The following is a 22,348-nucleotide window of genomic DNA, read 5'->3' as shown; positions in this document are numbered from 1 at the left end:
GTCCAACCAGAAACCGTTAAGCTCCAGCTGTGCAGCTGGCAACCCACCTTCCGCCTCACTGCCTCCCACCAGGCCGGGTTTGCTGGGCATTCCCTCTAGTGGCTCCCTGCTTCGTGTTCGTTTACCTGAGGGGCTCTTGACTTCCGCTGGCATCGCAATTATGCTGCTAGGAAGGAGGAAATGGAAGGTGGCCGTGCTGGGGAATAAAGAGACACCAGTCAGAGCCCTGGCAGACCCCTTGGCCAGGAGAGATGCTGGCAGAGCGCTGGTACTAAAACCAGGCATGGGTGGTTAGGATGGACCTTCCCCAGGGGTACTGGGCTGGGAAGTCAATCACGTTCTATGTGCTGGTCCCGGTGGCTGCAGACCTTGGAAGTTGGGGAGGGCAGGGCAGGCTGAGCTGTGGGAGTCACTCCCAGGCTGGGAACAGCACCCAGCTCCGAGCAGAACTTTCTCTGTCCTCAGGGGGAAGATCCCTTAGTGACCAGACTTGGCTCTCTTATGCTGGGGGCAATCCAACCAGGGGGTGCTGATAAATTTGCTCTTCTTAGAAAAAAAAAAAAGCAAACTAATTTCCTGCTTTATAGAGTTTGCTTTTACAAGACTTCTTGTGGTATAAAGACTCCCACTACAGACATTGTCGGCCGTTTAACAACGAGCCTGCAAGGCTCCTGACTACCCTGTTAGGCAGCGTGCCCCCAAACCTCACTGGGTCCCGGTTCAGGTCTCCAGTAGTTGCTATGAGGGCACAAGCCTGGGAGTCTGTCCTGAAGTGAGAAAATTCGAGATGCTCTTGACAGCAAGATGAGAGGCTTCCCGCGTGAAGCAAGAACATTCCTGAGGTCCAGCACAGCTGTGAGGACAGTTAGCTCCTAAAACCAGTTCCACCAAGTTCAAAGACTTGGGCTCAGTTTTTACCATCACAGCAGGGGGTTCATGAGCCCTCCCTGCTGCCCGTGGTTACAAAGGAAGGTATTTCAGTAATTATACATTAACATATGACAGTTAGAAAGACTGGATGGAAATGGAGGAAACCTGAACAGTGTGACTTTTATTTCTGTCTTCAGGATCTTCTGTGTTGTCGACATAATCAGGAAAAAAATTTTTAAGAGATACTGTGCATAAAATTGTAAAATGAACTCTACTTATCTGCATACATGTCTATCCCCTCTTTGAAATCCATGCGATCAGCCTCTGTTCTAACTGTATTTGAACAATCTCCACACATCTTTTCAAAAGATCTGAAATTTTCAGAAAAATGCCCCAAACCAGGAGGAGCTCTTAGACCTCGGATGAATTCAAGGGCTTGGGTTGAGTCCTGCGTGTGCCCCCATGGCTCCCGGGGAGCAGGGTGCTCCTGCGACCTCCGTCCCGCTCACCTGAGTGGCTCCTCCTCCCACTCCCCGTCCAGGTACTTCTTGTACAAGGCGTGGAAGATGGCCACCTGCTGCTCCCACTGACTGTCCTTGATGAAGTGGTTCTGCCCCGAGCCTAGCCCGTAGTAGTCCTCTACTTTTGCAAAGACTTCCAGGGGGCTTTTAAATGTGGTACCTAGGTTGAAAAGATTCCAGAATTGGTCAAACCATGGTACTTCCCCCTTCCTGATTTTCCCTCCTTCCTCCGAGCTTCCCAGTTTCCTATGGAATTCCTCATCCTCAGAAATCCATCTGGGAGCCCAGGGTTCGGCCTTCTCCCTGCATCTTTCCTACCCTGGCTGCTCAGGGAGAACAGGCGAAGGGCAGCTGCCCTCCCTCCTCCTGCTCCTACAGCCCCATGCCACCATCACTTCCTGTTTTTGGATTACTGGATCCAGACAGGAGGCCAAGGAAATGCTCACGAGGTCACTAGAGGCCTCAGACCACCGCTGTCTCCCTAGCTCAGCAAGGCCCCAAACCTGCCAGTTATGGTCACTACTGAGCCGCTGCTGCAGGCCCACATAAGCAGACAGTCCTGTCCCCTACCTGTGTTTACATCTATCCAACTACCTTCTTTCAAAAATCTCCTTTCTGCCAATCACTTCTTACCACTCCGCTTTCCCTGAACCCTTTCATTTCCTCCTTTTTCAGCTGTTCCTAAATCCACAGTAAAACTGGGTGATTGATTTTTTGGGTGCCCACCCCAGCTTTTGGAACTCTGCTGTCTTCGGAGGGTGCCTAGGAGGCCCCACAGTGCCCCAGGTCCCCTTCCCCAGAGGCAACCATTGTCCCTGGTTTCTTGCATTCGTTGCCACAAAGAGACCCTTTGGTATAAACAAATGATAATATGTGATACATTTAGTGAAGTGTGGTCCCAGATCAGCAGGGATCTGGCAGGCTCAACCAGATCTTACTAGAAATGCAGATTCTTACTAGAAACTGCTGGCGGGGGAGGGCAGCAGTTTGGGTTCTACCAAGTTCTCCAGGTGAGTCTGAGCCAGCTAACGTTTGAGAATTGCTCTCAGACACTAGCACTCTTGCATTTTTCAGTCACAGTAGCTTGGAGATCTCTTCATAGGACTATAGACCTTCCTCATCGTTGCTTGTTTTCATTCACTGAAACTTCTTATTGTGAAATATCACACATTCAACAAAGTATAAAAAAATATATATCTTAATAAATTGTTACAAGGCAAACGTCTGTCTCTACTCAGGTCCGGAGACAGGACATCGTCCGCTCCCTAGAAGCTCTGCAAAGGCCCATCTCCAGTCACAACCTCCTGGGAAGAGCGGCAGCCACTCTCTTGGCTTCTACGTAAGTACCGAGTCGCATTTATTTTACTTCTGTCTAAATGTGCGTCTAAACCCGGTAGCTTTGTTTGGCCTGATTTTGAACTCTACACACAAATGGAATTATATACAGTGTTAACTCTGTGTCTGCTCTCTGGCTTAATACTGTTGGTGAGATCTGGCCATTTTGTTGTGGAGAGCTGTAGTTTGTTCCTTTTTATCGACAGTATTCCATCGAGTGAATATATGAGAGTTTCTTTATCTGTTCTATCGTTGATGGACATTCCAGTTGTTCTGTGTTGGGGGCTGTTGAAAATCATGTCACTGTTACCATTCTTGTACACGTCCGTAAATGCCTGGAGCACATTTACTTGTAAACCTATCAGGTGTATACCTAGAAGAAGGGGGACCACTTTGCCCCAGTTTGCTGAGGAGTTCCCTAGTGTTAGCACTGAAAGCCCCACATCCCAGGAAACCCCTCAGTCCCAGGCAAGCTGGAATGGTCGGTCACATTGCCTAAGAGTGTAAGCGCTGGGTCCCAGGGTGTAAATTATCATCGACATCACTCGATCATACCACACTGTTTTCCAAAGTGATTGCACCGATTTTCACTTGTACAGTGTGTGAGAATGTATGGTTATTCTGCGTCCTTACCAACCTGGTACCGTCAGCCTCTTTCCATTGTTGCCATCCCGGTGGGTATGGAGTGGTACCCCATTGTGGTTTTAATTTGCATTTCCCTGATAAGTAACGTTGTTGAGTACATATGTTCATATGTTTATTGGCCATTTGAATAATCTCTTGCCTGTTTTATACTAGATTATCTCTTTCCTTTAATAAGTTGTAGGAATTCTTTATATACTCTTGATATGGACCATTCACAAGTCTTATGTGTTTTGCAAATATCTTCTCCCACTATGTGGCTTGCTCTTTCATGCTTTTAATGAGGTCTTAGGGTGACTAGAAGTCCTTAACTTCAGGAGCCACATTTATCAAATTTTTCTTTCATTTTAAGTGCTTTTTGTGTTTATTTTGTGTGTTTTGTTTAAAAAGTCTTTCCCTACCCAGAAGTCATACAGATTACTGTCTTATATTAATTTTTAAAAGCTTTATTGTTGGGGCAGCTAAGGGCTCAGTCGGTGAAGCGTCTGCCTTTGGCTCAGGTCATGATCTCGGGGTCCTGGGATCAAGCCCCACATCGGGCTCCCTGATCGGTGGGGAATCTGCTTCTCCCTCTCCCTCCGCCCCTCCCTCCACTCATGCTTGCTCGCTCACTCTCTCTCTCTCAAATAAAAAATTTAAAAAAATTTTAAAAGCTTTATTGTTTTCTCTTCCTATTTACTTCTATGGTTCATCTGGAATTTATTTTTGTGTATGGCGTGAGGCAGGAGCGAATTTATTTTTGTGTATGGCGTGAGGCAGGAGCCAAGTCTCACTTTTGTTTCCATATGGACAAGCAGCACAATTGATTGGAATGACCATCTTTTCTCCACTGTTCTGCTTCAGGTATCAAGTATCAAGTGCCACTAATGCCTGGGTCTGTTCTGGCCTCTGTGATATTTCATTCATCTATTTTTCTATCTTCTCTTAATCACTGTAGCTTTATAATAAATCTTGATGGAGCAAATCATATCACCATGTTCTTTTATGAGAGTGAATTGGATATTCTCGGCCTTTCGAATTTCCTGCTTTGTTTTTAGTGGTTGCAAAGTATTGTTTTGGACGGGTGTACCAGATTTTATTTAACTAGTCTTTTGCCTCTATAAATACTGCTGCAGTGAACATTCTTATATCTTCGATGTCATGTGCAGGTATTGAAAGTATATACTCTATCCTCTGCCTATAATGGACTTTTCCGCCCCTCATGACCTACTCCCGCTTATCCTTCAAAACCTTCCCAAATGTCCCGTCCTTTGATAAAGCCTTTGCCTACTCTGTGGGCAGAGTTAGTCACTCTTTCCTCTATGTTTTCATGGTCCTAGATGTTCCCCATTGCTGCACTTATCATATCCTACAATGCTGGCTTCCTCTTCCTCTTCCTTGGTAGAACTGCAGCTTTTAGAGCACAAGAAGATGTGTCTTACTAATCTGTATGCTTGGTGCATTCTTGGCACTCAGCAAATACTAATGAATGAACTAGCAAAGGAATATAGAAATGAATAAACTCCAGCTAGATGTCTGTCTTTCCTGATGTCCCAATTCTGTTAGTCAGTTGTATCCTTATAATATCTATATTTTTTGTCTTTAGATCCCAGAGCTTATGACTTAAAATTTTTTTTCCTTTAGGAACTATATTTATAATTTAGATACTGCTAATAAATAGAAAAGATGGGAAATGTGGAGAAAGGCAAAGCAAGAAAAAACAGTAATGGCAGGAGGAAAGACGGCATATTTGAACGATACTAACCTGTAACTGGTTTGGGTGGTTTGATCTTCATTACGTGAACCGGAAGACTCAGCTTAATGTCAACTCTAAAACACACGTTCATATCCTACGGTAAGGAAAAGGCACAGCTAATACGCCAACAAAGGAGATATAACAGAATCATTAAAAACACATCCAAAAGAAGACAGAAAAAGAGGGGAAAGAAAGAAAAGCAGGTTGGGCAAATAGAAAGTAAGTAGCAGAGTGATAGTTTTGAATCCAAACAATCACGTTAAATATAAATGGCCTAACTACCCCAATTAAGAGGTAATTGTATAAAAATTGTATAAGAAGGTAGGACAAAGCCACATGCTGTCAAAAAGAAATTTATTTTAAATACAAAGACCCCCAATACATTAAAAGTATAGGAAAAGAGACATCTTGTAAAACTAATCAAAAGAAAGCTGGGGTGACTATATTAATATCTGACATAATAGATTTCAGAGCAAAGAATATTACCAGGGATCAAAGAGTCACTGAATAATGATAAAATGTCAATTCATCAAGGAGAAATAACATTCCAAATGTGTATGCACCTAATAACAGAGCTTCAAAATACACGAAGCAAAGACTCATAAAAGTGAAAGCAGAAATAGATACATCTGTAATCTTAGAGATTTGAACACTCTTCTCCCAAGAACTGATAGAATAAACAGAAAATCAGTAAGAATATAGTAAAGATACAGAAGGAAATCAGTAAAGATATAGGAGACTTAAATAACTTGACCAACAATAGCTGAATACACATTCTTTTCAAATGCATGTAGAACACTTACCAAGATGAACCATATTTTGGGCACAAAACAAATCTTAATAAATTTTAAAGGTTTCAAATTCTATGAAGCATGTTCTCTGATCACAACGGAATTAAATTAGAAATCACAAAAATAAAGATATCTGGAACATCTCCGGTATTTAGACCCTAAATAATATGCTTCTAAATAATTCACTGGTCAAAAAAATAAATCAAAAAGCAAGTTAGGAAGTAATCTGAAGTATTTTTAAAAATAACATCAAAATTTAAAGGAAGCAGCTAAAACAGTGCTTAGCTATAAGTTTATAGCACTAAATGCCTATATCAGAAAAGAAGATCTCAAATCAATGACCTAGCTTTCTACCTTAGCAAACTAGAAGACACAGAAAAACTTAAACTTGAAGTAAGCAGACGAACGAAAATATTAAAAATCAAATTGGAAACTGATGAGATAGAAAACATAAAAAAAAGAGACAAAGAAATGAAACCAAAAGCTGGCTCTTTGACGACATTAATAAAATTGACAGACCTCTAGGCAAGCTGATTAAGAAAAAAGAGAAAACACAAATTACCGATATCAGAAATGGGGGCACCTGGGTGGCTAAGTCAGTTGAGTGTCCGACTCTTGATTTTGGCTCAGGCCATGATCTCAGGGTTGTGAGGTAGAAACCCCATGGGACTCTGCAATCAATGAGTCTGCTTGGGATTGTCTCTCCCTCTCTCTCTGTCCCTTCCCCCAGCTCTCTCTGTCTAATCAATCAATCCAACAAACCAATATCCGAAATGAAGATGACATCAAAACAGATTTTACAGGGGTGCTTGCGTGGCTCGTTCTGGATTCGGCTCAGGTCACGATCTTGGAGTCATGGGATCAAGCCCCACCTCAGTGTCTGGGTTCAGCATGGAGTTGGCTTGAGTTTCTTTCCCTCTGTCCCTCCCCTTGCTCGTTCCCCCTCTAAAATAAATAAGGAAGGAAGGAAGGAAGTCAATCTTTTTAAAAAAACAGATTTTACAGATAACGAAAGGATAACAAGGGATTACGAAACACTTTAAGCCAATACATTTGATAACATATAATATGGACAAATTCCTTAAAAGACACAAAATACAAAAGTTTGCTTAAGAAGAAAGGGATAACCCTTTGTCACTCAAGACGTTGAATTTGTAGTTCCACAAAGAAAACTCCACAGTTAGATGGCTTTACTGGTTAATTCTATCAAACATTTTAGGAAGAAATAATACCAATTCTACACAAACTCTTCCAGGAAATAGAATAGGAATACTCCAACTTATTATACGAGGCCAGCATCACCCTGAAACCACAACCAAAGATGTTATAAGAAAATAGGGGCGCCTGGGTGGCACAGCGGTTAAAGCGTCTGCCTTCGGCTCAGGGCGTGATCCCGGCGTTGTGGGATCGAGCCCCACATCAGGCTCCTCCGCTATGAGCCTGCTTCTTCCTCTCCCACTCCCCCTGCTTGTGTTCCCTCTCTCGCTGGCTGTCTCTATCTCTGTCGAATAAATAAATAAAAAATCTTTAAAAAAAAAAAAAAGAAAGAAAGAAAATAAAACTGGGGCGCCTGGCTGGATCAGTCAGTGGAATGTGTGACTCTTGATCTCAGGTTTGAGTTCAAGCCCCACATTGGGTTTAGAGATTACTTAAAAATAAAATCTTAAAAAGAAAAGAAAACTAAACATATCCTTCATGAACATAGATGTAAGATTTATTAAGAAAATATTGGCAAGTTAAAATTGGTGAGTTGCATCTATGAACAGTTTCTTTAAAAAATAAAAAGAAGGCACATATAAGTAACATTAAGAACAAGAAAAGGGACTAATTTAAGAGACAGGTTTTTATTTTGATACCGTAGGGGAAAGGTATTTACACATATCTATAGCTATATATCTACACTAATAAATGAATTGTGATTGAAATAGGCTCAATTTTTTTAAAATTTGAAATTGAAAAGATAATATAGGACTTAGTTAGACCTAGAGGGTAAAAAAAGAAATATCCAGCTTTCTTTACAAGGCTAGCCTAACACTAATACCAAATGCTGATAAGAAAACCACAAGAGGAAAAAACCTCTACAAGCCAATCTCATGTTTGGAACATAGGTACTATTCATGAACACACACCTACTAGTTTGCTTTGCTAATATCTTATTTAGGACAGTGCAATTAAATGAATTATTACCAAGTACGGATTACCCAGGAATGAAAGGAAGAATGTTTCAACATTAGAAAATCTATCAATGCAATCTACTACATTAAAGGAGATTAGGGGCGCCTGGGTGGCACAGCGGTTAAGCGTCTGCCTTCGGCTCAGGGCGTGATCCCGGCGTTGTGGGATCAAGCCCCACATCAGGCTCCTCCGCTATGAGCCTGCTTCTTCCTCTTCCACTCCCCCTGCTTGTGTTCCCTCTCTCACTGGCTGTCTCTATCTCTGTCAAATAAATAAAATCTTAAAAAAAAAAAATAAAGGAGATTAAAGGAGAAAACTCCTCTCAAAAGATGAGGAGAAAGTATTTGATGAAGGTCAGTATCTATTCCTAAAAACAACAACAACAAACTCTTAACAAACAAAGGCTAGAGGGGCACATGCTTAACTTAATAAAGGATATTTATGTCAAACACCTACAGTAAGCTTCACGCACAACGGTGAAACACTTGGAGTGTCCCAGTTAGGTCCTGGATAGTGTACTATCACCATGACTAGTCAACATTTTACTAGAGATCCTAGAAAATAGAACAAGGTGAGAACAATAAATAAATAGGAAGAATAAATACTTGAAAAAGGAGAAGTTGTCATTGCTTACTATTATGATTGCCTACGATTGTCTAGCTAGAAAATCCAACAGTATCAGCTGACAAACCATTAGAACTTCAATAAAGAGGCCAAGAGTCCTGAGACTCAGGTAAAGGAAGTACGGAATTTAAGGAGGTACTCACTCTTCAGTGCCCACCCTATGCTTGCATGACCCTGACAGTATCTACTTTTTGCTGACCTCACCCAAATACAGATCGACACAAAAATCAATAGCTTCCCTATGCACTAGTGTAGTGGACATTGGTCATCTTTTTGGTTATCCAGCCCTAAATACCCTTTCTTCTTTGAGAGGGCTCCCCTACTGTGTGAGTCTGGAAGAATCTGTCTCCCTCTAAGGAACTGAAGGAGCCAGATTCTTCTTCCTCTCCCTTGGAGGTCAGGGTGTTGACACATGACCTATGCTCAACCAGCTGTGTGTCCCTGCCTAGGACTGTGACTCTTAAGGAAGTGACACAGAGATCTAGAAACAGTAGAGAAATTATTCACAGTGGAGGTGGCCATGTCGAGAGCATAGTGACAGAGCCATCATGGAAAGCCCAGCATCAGTTTTGGTGGCTGTGTCTCTCGGGGGTGGTGATGTTCAGAAGCGGTGGGAGTGCAGTCCTGGCTACAGTGTTTTCACGGCCTACCCTCCCTTGGTTCCTTCCAATTTTCTGAAACCTGATATCCTTCCAATTTCTTCGCTGCAGCTAAGGACCTGATGAATACTGCTACAGTCATGGACTAGCAATAACTAGCTGGAAAATACAGATGGTAGTGTGAACATTTAACATTTAACACCTCTCCTTCCTGAAATCCCATTAAAATGACAGAAAGGTGCTTTTTCAAAAAGGAATAAACTCATAAGAAATAAGAGAATAAAAGGAGACAAAAGCAAGAAAATTTTGAAGTTGGAAAGCAGGTAGCTAAATGATTTAGCAGACGCAAGAAAGTCAGATCTGAACCAGTAGGGGAGAAAGCCTGGGAGTCATCTGCTTTATACCACGAACACCCTAAGACTCAAGAAATTGGCAGCTCCAGGTGTCTCGAGTGGAAGTGCCAGTGGGACCAGCAACAGGATTGGTTGAAAATCTCTTTAAGAAGCATATAAACTCTTAGACTCCCTAACTCCACACAGCCAACAGAATGAAGTTAAAGTTGACATACTGAATGTTGAAGTTCCCCACCCCCACCCCCGACCCCCAAGGTGTCTTCCCCACAAGCCTCTGCAACTCAGGTGAGAGCTGCAGTCAGAGAGGCACCCAGCACCCCCTTAGAGCAGGGGCCCCGCCCACATCCTTCCCTGGGAGCTACACCCAGAGTGTAGGCACCATGCACCATCGCTTTTGGCTGTGTCTCTGAGCATCTGTACTTCATGTCAATTTATTTTATACATACATTAGCAAGATATGTCCTAAGTTATCAGAAAAGCCTAAGAGAGGTTATTTTGGGAGTCTGGGAACACTCAAAAATTTTTCCATATAAATTAATGGGAATTTCTTCTTCACTTTACACCATTTTGGCAAAGGAAGGGTTTCATAGGAATGTTCTCCCTTCAGATAGCAGGAGAAACCTGTACTCTCCAAGACACTAACATGAGTGTTTCCCAACACTGAAGCCCAGTTGGGGCACTCTTTAGCAAAACCACAGTCACCAAGCCCCAACCATGCCCAAAGGCTGGCTTCCTGTCAGTTTCCCCGTGACTCCTACTCTTATGAGTAGAGAGCCAAGTACCACCAGACATGGGAGGAGAGCATCTCTTCAAAAAGACAGAGACCAAAACAAATAGACAGAAAAAAGCAACTTGGGGAAAACAGACCATACATGGAGAAGAAACACCAACAATGATCATAAATGTTCTTAGGGAAGGCATAGTATTTACCAAATAAACAAACAATCAGAGAACAAAGGGAGGCTCTTGTAAATGAAAATATGCAAAAATGAAAATTTCAGTGAGAGAGTGAAGAGACTGAGCCAATGAGCTCTCCCCAAAGGTAAACAACAGCAAAAGTATGGAAAACAGAGCAGAGCATATACAGGTGGCACTGATGAGATTAGAACCCTGGCAATTTTGCTCCAAAGTTCATTAAGGTCCTGGTGTAGGCAGAGGAATATTGTAATGGGACAGGATAAAGAGCATAGAAGTATATATAGGAATAATAAAAGGTCACATTTCAAAACAAATGGGAAAAGATGAATTACTCAAAGATATTTGTGTGATGATTGGCTATTTGAAAAAAACAGATAAAAGTTGACCCTTTCCTCAGTCCATTCACAAAAGACGCTCCCCTATGAATTAGAGTGAAATGTCAAAACAAAACTTTGAAATTATTAGAAGAAACCACAGGAGAACTTATTTATAACCTTGAGGTAGGGAAAGCCTTCTTCAGTGAAATGAGTATTTAAAAAAAAAAGGATAGAAAATTCTGACTATATTCAAACTTAAAATGTCTTTTTGGGGTGGTGCCTGGGTGGCTCAGTTGGTTAAGCATGTACCTTTGGCTTGGGTCATGATCCCAGGGTCCTGGGGACTCCCTGTTCAATGGGGGGGGGCCTGCTTCTCCTCCCTCTGCTGCTCCCCGTGCTTATGCTCTCTATCTCTCTGTTAAATAAATAAAATCTTTAAAAAAAAAAAGTCTCCCCCCCCTTTCTTTTAGAGAGAGAGTGCGTGCATACATACACAGTGGGGGAGGGGGGAGAAAGAGCCCTAAGTGGGGCTTGATCTCACAACCCTGAGATCATGACCTGAGCCAAAATCGAATTGGACGCCTGACTGACTGAGCTACCCAGGTGCCCCAAACCTAAAACTTCTTTAGAACAGAAAAGCACATAAACAAAGGAAAAAGGGAAACAACAAATTGGAGCAAATATATAACAAGCAAATGATACAGGCAGGCAATTCAAAGAAAACATCAGTGGCCAATAAAAAATATGGAGATCAATGAAAATTACACGAGATGCCATTTTGTTCCATCAGTTTGCAAAAAAAAAAAAAAAAGATAATATCAAGGTCAGAGAGGCTGTGGAGAAATTGATTAAATCATCATGCCACTTTGCGGGGGGCAACTTAGCAGTACCTATGTTAACACTAAAAACGCACGTCCCTGAATGCTCAGAAGCACCCAGGTAGACAACGAATTTATAAAGATTTTCACTGTGTTATGTTAAAGCCACAAATTGGGGATATCCTCAGTATCAGCAATAGACTCATACCCCAAATAAACTGTGGTATATTCATAATACGGAACCGAATACAAGAGGTCGAAAGAACAAGGTGGGTTTATTTGACACTGAAAAATTTTGCCAAAAAGTGGATGAGTTAAAAAAAAAAAAAGCAAGGTTGTAAGAAAATATAAATAGTAAAGGAAATTCTCATAAAACAAAACAAAAATAGAAAAAAATCGATAGAAAAGACATTCCCATAAAACAAAACTATACTTTTTAAGATAAATTGACGTAAGAATCTAAATACATACTGAAGATCGAGAAAACACATCGACCTAATCATGGTGAGGGTCTGTGGAGACAGCTGCTCTCGCTGAACTACCTGGCTTTTCCCAGAGCAATATGTTCACATATTGTTTGTATAATTTGAAACATAACGTAATTTATTTATTCCTTTTTTAGATCTTAGCTGGTTTTTTTTTTAAGATTTTGTTTATTTGAAAGATAGAATGAGCATGAGAGAGACAGCGCACGCAAACAGGGGCAGACAGAGAGGGAGAAGCAGGCTCCCTGCTGAGCAAGGAGCCCAATGCAGGGAAGGATCCTAGGACCTTGGGATCATGACCTGAGCCAAAGGCAGATGTTTAACTGACTGAGCCACTCAGGTGCCCCGTAACATAACGTAATTCAAAAGGGGGAGAAAGAGAGGGCTCTTTTTTTTTTTTTTTTAAGATTTTATTTATTTATTTGACAGAGATAGAGACAGCCAGTGAGAGAGGGAACACAAGCAGGGGGAGTGGGAGAGGAAGAAGCAGGCTCCCAGTGGAGGAGCCTGATGTGGGGCTCGATCCCAGAACGCCGGGATCACGCCCTGAGCCGAAGGCAGATGCTTAACGACTGAGCCACCCAGGCGCCCCAAGAGAGGGCTCTTGAGAGACTTCCACGTGGAGGCGACCTCTACTCTACTGGCAAGCCTGAGTCCTCCCAAGAGCGGAGGCTCTGGAAAGCATGCCTCGAAGGGAGAGCCAGGAAGCTCCAGGGAAGCCACTAAGTTATCCCAATACAAAGATGAAACCCCTCAGGACACTCGGCTTGGTGGATTGGGCTGTTACTTTGGCAGGGGCAAATTGGGTCTCATGGAGCCTGAGTATATATAATTTAGGGGCCTCTGCAAAAAGGAGAACACAAAATTCTGAACACAAAATGCCCATGGCCATCCTAATACCACTCAAAATGGAGTAAATGGTGACAGGGGAAGTGTGAGTGAAAAGAAGACAATGGTATTAAGTGGCTGTGGTTAAAATGTTACTTTTGCCAATTTACAAAACTATGGACATGGGAACACATTGTTAGGGCCCCTTGCAAGGCTTCGGAATGGGCCATACAAGCGAGGGCCCCTGAAATTTCATCTCCCTTATCTTCATGGAAACCCCTGTCTGGACAAACGACCTGGGTCAATTATCCTCAAGGATAGGGGGCCATCTTTAGTGGATATGAGGCACGAGATTAAGGCACAGAGAATCTGAAAATTGCGCCCTAGTGGAATATTTTACTAGTATACTTGGTATTTAAAGTACATTTCAAGTCAAAATAGAAACCCGTGGCACACAACCTAAATCTCCCTGGAGATTTTCTTTAAAGTTCTTTACCTTTAAAGTTCCTTACCATTTCTAAATTCTCTGAAGTCACGGGTTCGAGAGTATTCTGAGGAGAAAAGTGAGAAATTAATTCGCAATAGGCTCGATGTTGTGCCCCCTCCCTTTAATCTCTTTCTCCCTGTCACTGTCGTCAGTAGTGAACTCATCCTGTCAGAGGACTGACATTTGCGTGATTGCCCGGCCTGCAGGATTTTAACACAGGATCCCTACCGTCCAGGATCTTAGAATGTAGGAGAGGAAAATGGAAATAGCAATAGGAAGAAATATGAATGAAAAGAGGTAAGGAGATCAGTTAGGAGCTCATTCCAAAAATCTAAGTCGAAGCAAATATTTCTGATCAGCAAAATATACTGGCGAAGTTGACAATTTTATTTAGGCAACTCTATATGTAACTCATAGTCACCAGGACGACCCCTGCGACTGGTGTAAGTTGATTACTTCTCAGTGTATGGAAACTGAGTGAATTACAGTGAGAAACACCCCCATTCCAAGGTGGTTTTCCCAGCTGGATAATACAGGAAGCCCTCAAATAATCCATTAGGTACTAAGTATGATGCTGTGGTGTTGGTTCATAAGAAGCCAGGAGGAATGTTCTTACCAATCCAGAAATTTATCATCTAGTTAATTTAAAAAAACCTTTCATGCACACAGGAATAACTAAAAATCAAGGTAGTGTATGGGAGGTGCCAAAAAAGAGGTATAAGAAATAAATTCTGTAAGAGTTTCGAGGAGGAAGATCTCTGGGCTGGTGACTCTTCCAGTGATCAGGACTATACCCCGCTTCGAAGACACTCACTGGGGAGAAATGGCCCTTGTTCGAAGCCACTCAGTGATCTCAGCAGTGAACGGGAGTCCGCCTCCCTCTCCTGCATTAATAATTTCCCAGTCGCTTAGCACCTGATACGGTGCATTTTAAAGGCACACCCAATTAATAATTGTTGTTGGCTAAAAAATAGTAAGTGGATAGATAAGCAAATTGAGTTTCAAAAGACAATTTACTGAGGAGCTATATTTTAAAGACACAGCACAAGGCATAGGGATCCCATGCAACTAAACTGAAATGGGGGCGCCTGGCTGGCTCAGTGGGTGGAGTGCGTGACTCTTGATCTCCGGGTGCTGGTTCGAGCCCTATGTTGGGCACAGAGACTACTTTTTAAAAAATGTAAGAATAAGAAAATAAACTGAAATGGTAGAGCTCCTACTATCTAAGAATAATATGAAGAATATATGTATTCCTGTATATTGAGAACAGCCTGTTTATACCATAATCTGGGAAATTCAGTGAGGCATGGAAGGATTATTTCAGCCCAGATGGGGAAAAAAATTACCACTGAGACAGGAATCAGGATAAAAGAGCATTCGTTCTCCCAGAGAAATGCCTGGGAGTGGTCTTGGTGAAGGGGCAACTCAGACGAGACAGAGAGTGAGGCTCCCACTATTGAGGACCCCTCTACTTTTTAATATCTTATTTTTAACCAAAACAAATCGATTTTGGAGTCATGGGCCAGTGTGCCTCCTGTCTTCTCTTTCAGCCTCCATAAGGCGCCATTTGTCCTGAATTCCAAGGCGGATTCAGGCTAGATGTGGGTCAAGGGTAGGGAGAAACATATCCATGGGAAACAGGGATGTTTCCTACCACTTGTGGCTGTCTGACTTTTTTCTTCGGATTTACAGCTGGTTGGGGGTGCTCCACTTCCTTGAGCCAAGACTCCTTGGGCAATTTATACACATCCAGCCAAATGTCTCCGGCTCCTGCATTGGGAAACCAAGGAGCCATTGAGCAACTGTGAGCAGGCGACAAGGTTCCCGTGAGGAACGGCCTGTCCTCTCAGAACTCCCAGCACAGGGACCAGCAGGCACCCTCGGAACAGAGACTTGGGCAACCCCAAGGAGACGTGGTCCTGCAGCGGGTCGCTGCCAGTCCTCACCCCCGCAGAGCTGGCGGGCCCCCCACTCAGGCCACCGCCCTGTGAAGGAAACCAGGCTCCTCACCCTCACAGCACTGATATTACAGTTTTTAACCAAGCTGTCTGCTCTGCCCGGTCCCCATGTTTTCTAGGTTCCAAGTGGTAAATTCTACCGACGTTTTGTCGTACAGCTTTTCCAGGGGAAGAAGGCGGGGTTACACTGACTCCATAACTGAGAGGGGGATGGCTGAGGGATGGAACTGGGAGAGATCCCTCAAGAGCATTCTTCTGACTGGTGTTTCTGGAAATGACAACCCACAGAAGTGGTTGTGGGGCTTTAACTTGTCACAGAAACACGCTCAGCTTCTATACTCAATACCTGTCAACCTAGGAAGGGTTGCTTCCCCTTGGTGTGGGGCTCTGGCTAAGTGTTTTCTTTAACAAGTAATCATCTGGACACCTGGACCTCAGGCCTCTGGCCTCCAGTCCTGGGAGAGAATAAATATCTTTTGTTTTAAGCCACCCGGCTTGTGGTACTTTGTTGGGGCCTAGGAAACATGACAGAGTATAAAAGCTTCCTTTGAAGCATAAATACAATGCATAAAGCATTGTAACGTATATGCTTTCCTCAAGCACTTAACATTCGAGGGGCCTGTGGCAAGAATATAGAGGCCTATATACCATTTGTCTAAATATTTAAAAGTTAAAAATCAAGCTAACAGCCACTTGAATAAAAGATGTTCCATCACCACAGTAATAATTACAGCAGGTAAAATCCAAGGATGAATGATAGAATTGGTGGGCTATACTTTTAGGGGAAGTGGGATATATGCATAGTCTCAAAGTATCTATCCCCAAATATTTATCAATTACTATGGTGCGTTCAACATATGCCCCCAAATTCTTTGATCCTCCTACCTCCAAGAAGAGATGCTTAAGTCCTCTGCCCTTGAGTGTGGCCTGGACATAGTGATTTGCTTCTAACACAGCGTGGGAAGGGAAAAGCAATATCTTAACAGTAGAGGAACCTGGCAGACGACAGTTAACTAGGGGTTGTTGCTAGCACAGACCCCCTGATATACAATGACAAGAGCACGTCACCTCTGTGGCATCTCCCCCAAATCCTTAACCCAGGTTGAATCATGAGAAACACAGCAGGCAAATTCAAATTGGGGGACATTGTACAAAATATCTAACTGGTATTCTTCAAAAGTGTCAAGGCCATGAAAAACAAAGAAAGACCGAGAAATTGTCACAGATCGGAGTAGACTAAGAAGACATGATGACTAATAGGATTGAGCCTTGGAACAAAAATATTAGTGGAAAAACAGGCAAAATCTGGAAAAAAAAACCCCACCACTCTTAGTTAACAGTATTATACCAATGTCATTGCTTAACTCTGACAAATGTACTGTGGTCATATTACATGTCGGTACTGGAAAAGCTGGGCGAAGGGTCCAGGGGAAGCCTGTACCTATCTTTACAACTCTCCTGTAAATAATTTCTAAATAAAAGTTTGAAAAAGGGTGGTTATCTGGAAGAGACTACAAATCGGAACCTTCTTATCGGGCTTCGGTTACTCTTGCCTTGTAGGAGGAAGGCTGCGAAGTCCCCTCCTTGAGAGATCTCCATCTTTATACAGGTGGTCTGCTTACTGGCATCATCCTGAAAAGAAGAGAGGGGCTGATGGAGTAAAGCTCAGCCTGATGACGGAGAGGAATGTGTTTTGGGGTGTTTTGTGGGTCACACCAGGGAACACAAATCCTCTTGGTGCTTGAGACATGAAAAGCTGCCTCAAACTGCCTCATACTTCCTATTTATGTATAGCCGTTGGACAAGATCGTATGTAAAGAAGTGGAATTTCGATTTCATGCCTAAAGGTTTTGGACATATTTCCTGGTTTCTTAAATACTCCTGATGCTTGTGGTGATTGCATACTATCTGTTCTCCGGGTCATCTCTGCAAACTCTAGAGACCTACGTCAGCACTCAGTTATTCAAAATGAGTCAAACTAAAGTTCTATATGACACGAAAACTCTGGTCAGGTGCCTTCATCTGTTCAGGCTGCTATAACAAGATACCACAGACTGGAGGGCTCGTAAACAATTCACCTTTATCTCTCACAGTCCTGGAGGCTGGAACGCCAAGATTTCCAGGTTTCAAGAATCTGGCAGATTCAATGTCTGGTGAGAGCCCATGTGCTGGTTCGTAGACTTCCTGCCTGCCACGTCCTCGGGGTGCCCTCCCATGGTGGAAGGGTTGAGGGAGCTCTCTTGGGCCTCATCTAAGGGCACTAATCCCACTTATGAAGGCTCTGTCTTCATGACCTAAACACTTCCCAAAGGCCCCACCTCCTAATACCATCACAATGGGGATTAGGATTTCAACCTGAATTCTGTGGGGACACAAACATTCAGTCCATAGCAAGAAGAGACTGACTATAACCCTAGTATGAAATCTGCTCAAATTTCAGGCCAGGTGAGAGACTCAATGTTTATGGTTGTCTGTGGCTTGCTTTTTCATTTTCTTAATTGAATCTTTATAACAAAGATCATTGTTATTATTAAGACCTTTATTCATAGGTGCTTGCATTTTGTTGACTTTTTTTGAAAAAAAAATCAAGTTGTAATGTTTTATTACAAATTAAAAATGAGGTGCTTAAAAACCTCAACTTGGCTAGGGGCACCGGGGTGGTTCAGTTGGTTAAGCATCCAACTCTTGATTTTGGCTCAGGTGGTGAGATCAAGCCCCGTTTCTGGCTCCGCACTGGGCACGGAGCCTGCTTGGGATTCTCTCTCTCCCTCTCCCTTTGCCTCTCCCCCACCACCCCAGACTTGCTCTCTATCTCTTTCTCTCCCAAAATAAAAATAAAAACAAAAATTTCAACTTGGCTAGATATGAAACAATTTTAAAACCTTTAAAGGTGTATAGAGAAAAACCAGACTTCTTGAAAAACCCACTTGGTATTACCAAAAAGAGACATCTTCAAGTAAAAATAAAAACCAGATGCTGCATAGATAATGCCACTAGTTCTAGCTATCTGGTCAACAGTAGAAAAACAAGCACTTAAGGTCTTCAACTCCAATCTTTCGTTCGCCTCTTACTGCTGGAATGTCATAATTTCACCCATCCCCCCACCTCTACCCCCCACCCCCCCGCCCTTCTGGCAACCACCAATTTGTTCTCTGTATTTAAGAGTCTGTTTCTGTTTTTTCTCTGTTTGTTTTGTTTCTTAGATTCCACATAAGAGTGAAATCATGGTATTTGTCTTCCTCTTTCTGACTTATTTCACTTAGAATTATACCCTCTAGGTCCATCCATGTTGCAAATGGCAAGATCTCATTCTTTTTTATGGCCGAGTAATATTCCGTTGTGTCTGTATATACCACATCTTCTGTATCCATTCATCCATCAATAGACACTTGGGTCCTTCCATAATTTGGCTATTGTAAGCAGTGCTGCAGTAAACACAGAGGTGTTTTCAAATTAGTGTTTTGTTTTCTTTGGGTAAATTCCCAGTAGTGTAATTACTGGATCTTGTGGTATTTCTATTTTTAATTTTTTGAGGAATTTCCATAGTTTTCCACAGTGACTGCACCCATTTACATTCCCACCAACAGTGCACAAGGGTTCCTTTTCTCCACATCCTTGCCAATTCTTGTTATTTCTTGTCTTTGATTCTAGCCATTCGGACAGGTGTGAGGTAATATCTCATTGTGGTTTCGATTTGTATTTCCCTGATGATGAGCGATGTTGAGCATCTTTTCATGTGTCTGTCGGCCATCTGCATGTCTTCTTTCGAGAAATGTCTGTTCATATTTTATTCTCCTGCCCATTTTTTAATTGGATTATTTGTTTTTTGGGTGTTGAGTTGAATAAGTTCTTTATATATTTTGGATACTATCAGATATGTCATTTGCAAATATCTTCCCCCATTCTGTAGGTTGCCTTGTCATTTTGTTGCTGGTTTCCTTTGCTGTGCAAAAACCTTTTATTTTGGGATAGTCTGGATAGTTTTTTTGAGATCACTCCTTGTGCGCTGACTGAAGTGCATGATGGTACAGGTGGTTAGCCTGTGTTTGCTCAGCCCCGCCCTGCTTGGCCATGAAGTCTCCCCTGAATTCTCAGCTGCTTTTGTCCCTTTGCCATCATGGCTTAGGTTTTCCAGGCATTCGCATCAATAATAGAAGTTGCAGGGTTGAAGTGGCTGCTGACCTTGGGTCTCACCTCCTTGATTTTCCTTCTTCTCTTCACTGCTGTCCTCTCCAGGCTGTCTTTGGTGAGGAGGACCCATCCCCTGATACAGATTCTCTCACTGGTCTACCTGCTTCTGTGTCCTGCTTGCCAACCCCCTCCATCCCTTCTGCACAGGAGGGTGGGCATGGTGTGACGGGCTCCCGCAGGGTCTCCACCCAGGTGGAGGACTGTCGGCTGCGCCAGGCCCAGTGTTGTGGGGCCTGACCTTCAGGGGCACTCTCTGACCCCTCATTCCTTTCCCTCCTCTCACTAGTCTGAAATTCCCCTGGTAACTGCATGGAGGCCTAGCCCTAGACGTGGCAGCATTCACAGTGGTTCTGTTCTGCTGCAGTTAGTAAAACTGCCTTGCACTGAACTCCTCCAGGGCCTATAACGCCTACTGCCTCTGCACACTTTCTCCTCCAACAACGTCAAACTCTTCCATCTCTCCATCTCCTATACCGAAAAGTCCCTTCTTGGGGTTACCTTTTATGGCAGTCTGCTATCCAAATACATCTTTCTTGGTGTTCTTGCTGCTGATGAAACCATGTCTGTTCTGCACAAGGACCGTCTGACTGGTCCCTAAACCTCTGTTGCCATGACCTTCTTGTCCCCACCAGCAGGTGCCACTGCTCCCTGCACCCCAGCAGGTGGTGTGGGCAGGTGCATTGCGGTGTGGGCAGGGGCATCGTGGAGGCCCCTGCTGGGACTCTGCCCCACTGCTCAGGATTGTGGTCACTCTGACCGGGGCCAGCTACGACACCTGTGGCTCCTCCTGGGGTGTGAGCGTCACTGGCCAGCACCCAGTGGGGCTGCTCAAGGCTCTCAGGGCTCCAGTCAGTTCCTGCTACAGGGTGAACTCTAATAACATCTTTTGATGAAAAGTTTTAATTTTTTTAAACAGCTTTATTAGAGATACAATAACATATACCAACTACACGTTTCAAGTCTACAATTTGATGTTTCAACATATGTGTATCCCTTAAAACCATCTCCACAAGACCATGAGCATATCCATCACCCCTGAAAGTTTCCTCCTGCCCTTGGTAATCATCCCCTTCACCTTTCTCCCACCGCACCCCAGGCAAAAACTGATGCTCTCTGTCACTACGTTAGTTTGTATTTTCTAGAATTTTAGATAAATGGAACCATACAGTGTGTACTCTTTTTGGGTCTGACTTGTTCCACTCAGCGTAATGATTTTAGGGTGCATCCGGGTGGTTACGTGCAGTAACCGTTCAGTCCATTGGGTGGGTACACCACAATTTGCTTATCCACTCACCTGCTGATGGACATTTGGGTGGCTTCTGGTTTTGGGCTATGACACATAGAGCTGCTTATAAACATTCACGTACACGTGTTTGTACGGAGATATGCTCTCAGTGCTCCTGTGTAAATATCAAGGAGTGGAACGCCTGGATTGTACGGTAGCTGTATGTTTAACTTTTCAAAAAAACTGCCAAAGGGGTACCTGCCTGGCTCAGTTGGATGAGTGTGCAATTCTTAATCTCAGGGTTGTGAGTTTGAGCCCCACATTGGGTGTAGACATTACTTAAATAAATAAAAAACTTAAAAAAAAGCTGCCAAAATGGTTGTACCATTGTACTTTAGCCCCAGCAGTATGAGTTCCAGCTGTTCTGAGTCTCTGCCAACACTTGGTATGGTTATTCTTTTCAACTTCAGGCATTCTGATGCATGTAGTGGTAGCTCACTGTGGTTGTGACTTGCGTTTCCCTGAGGACGAAGGAGGCTTGAGCATCTTACTTTCCATATATCTTCCCTGGTGAGCGGTGTTTTCTTTTCAAACCCTTACCCATTTTGAAAACTGGGTTGTTTATTGCCTTGTTTTTGAGTTTGCGTTTTGAGAGTTCATCACATGTTCTGGATACAAGCCATTCATGAGATCGGTGATTTACAATTATTTTCTCCCAGGCCACTGCTTGTCTTTTTATTCTTTTACCAGTGTCATCTACAGAAGAAATGTTTAATTTTGATGAAGTCCAACTTATCAATTTTTTCTTGTATGGATTGTGCTTTTGATGTTGCAGCTAGAAACTCTTTGCCAATCCCAAGGTCATGAGACTTCCTCCTGTGTTTTCTTCTAGAGGTTTTACGATATTCGATTTTACAGATAGACATAGGACCCATTTCAAGGTAATTTTTGTGTATGGTGTGAGAATAAGAAGTTTTTAACTTTGATGAAGCCCAATATGAATTTTTCCTTTTATATTTAGTGCTTTCCATGTCCTAAGAAATCTTTGCCTTCCCCAAGGTGGCTAAAATATTTTCCCATGTTTTCTTCAAAAAGGATAACGTTTTTAGCCTTTACATTTAGACCTACAATCCATCTCAAATTAATTCTTATATATGGTGCAAAGTGTGGTGGAGGTTTATCTCCCCCTTACTTGTTAGTCTAGCATTCCAGCATCATTTGTTGAAAACACTTTCTTTTCCCCACTGACTTGCTTTGATGCCCATCAATGGTATTTTTTACAAGTCAAACTGCAATTAAAAATCTACTCTGAACAATCCCCTCTCACTCTCTCTCTCTCTCTCTTTTTTTTTTTTTTTTTTGACTCATCAATTCACAAAACACTTTCTGAGACCCCAGGGTGTACAGGCAGTGTGCTCGGAACAAGGGCTACATGGGTGAGTAAGACGTGCCCCTGCCCTCAGGACAGTTACGTCC

General features: G+C 42.9%; 1 protein-coding gene across 3 annotated transcripts in view; it reads right to left on the bottom strand.

The window, feature by feature from the left end:
• WDR93 (WD repeat domain 93) overlaps positions 1 to 22,348 on the bottom strand; it is a 45,879-nt gene that overhangs the window by 15,102 nt on the left and 8,429 nt on the right. Inside the window, exons 5-10 of one of the 3 annotated variants that reach the window (XM_026510467.4) lie at positions 17,010 to 17,088; positions 15,153 to 15,268; positions 13,524 to 13,562; positions 5,113 to 5,197; positions 1,380 to 1,551; positions 126 to 196 (exon numbers count right to left, since the gene is read on the bottom strand). In XM_026510467.4, coding sequence (XP_026366252.3) covers positions 126 to 196; positions 1,380 to 1,551; positions 5,113 to 5,197; positions 13,524 to 13,562; positions 15,153 to 15,268; positions 17,010 to 17,088 — 562 coding nt within the window. Of the gene's footprint in view, positions 1 to 125; positions 197 to 1,379; positions 1,552 to 5,112; positions 5,198 to 5,440; positions 6,840 to 13,523; positions 13,563 to 15,152; positions 15,269 to 17,009; positions 17,089 to 18,642; positions 21,629 to 22,348 lie in introns of those variants that run through there. The other 2 variants (XM_057303632.1, XM_026510466.4) reach the window with 2 other exon arrangements.

The sequence above is a fragment of the Ursus arctos genome, unplaced genomic scaffold (genome assembly GCF_023065955.2).
Source record: "Ursus arctos isolate Adak ecotype North America unplaced genomic scaffold, UrsArc2.0 scaffold_28, whole genome shotgun sequence".
Classification (NCBI taxonomy): domain Eukaryota; kingdom Metazoa; phylum Chordata; class Mammalia; order Carnivora; family Ursidae; genus Ursus; species Ursus arctos.
This window is presented reverse-complemented; position numbering and strand designations above follow the sequence as displayed.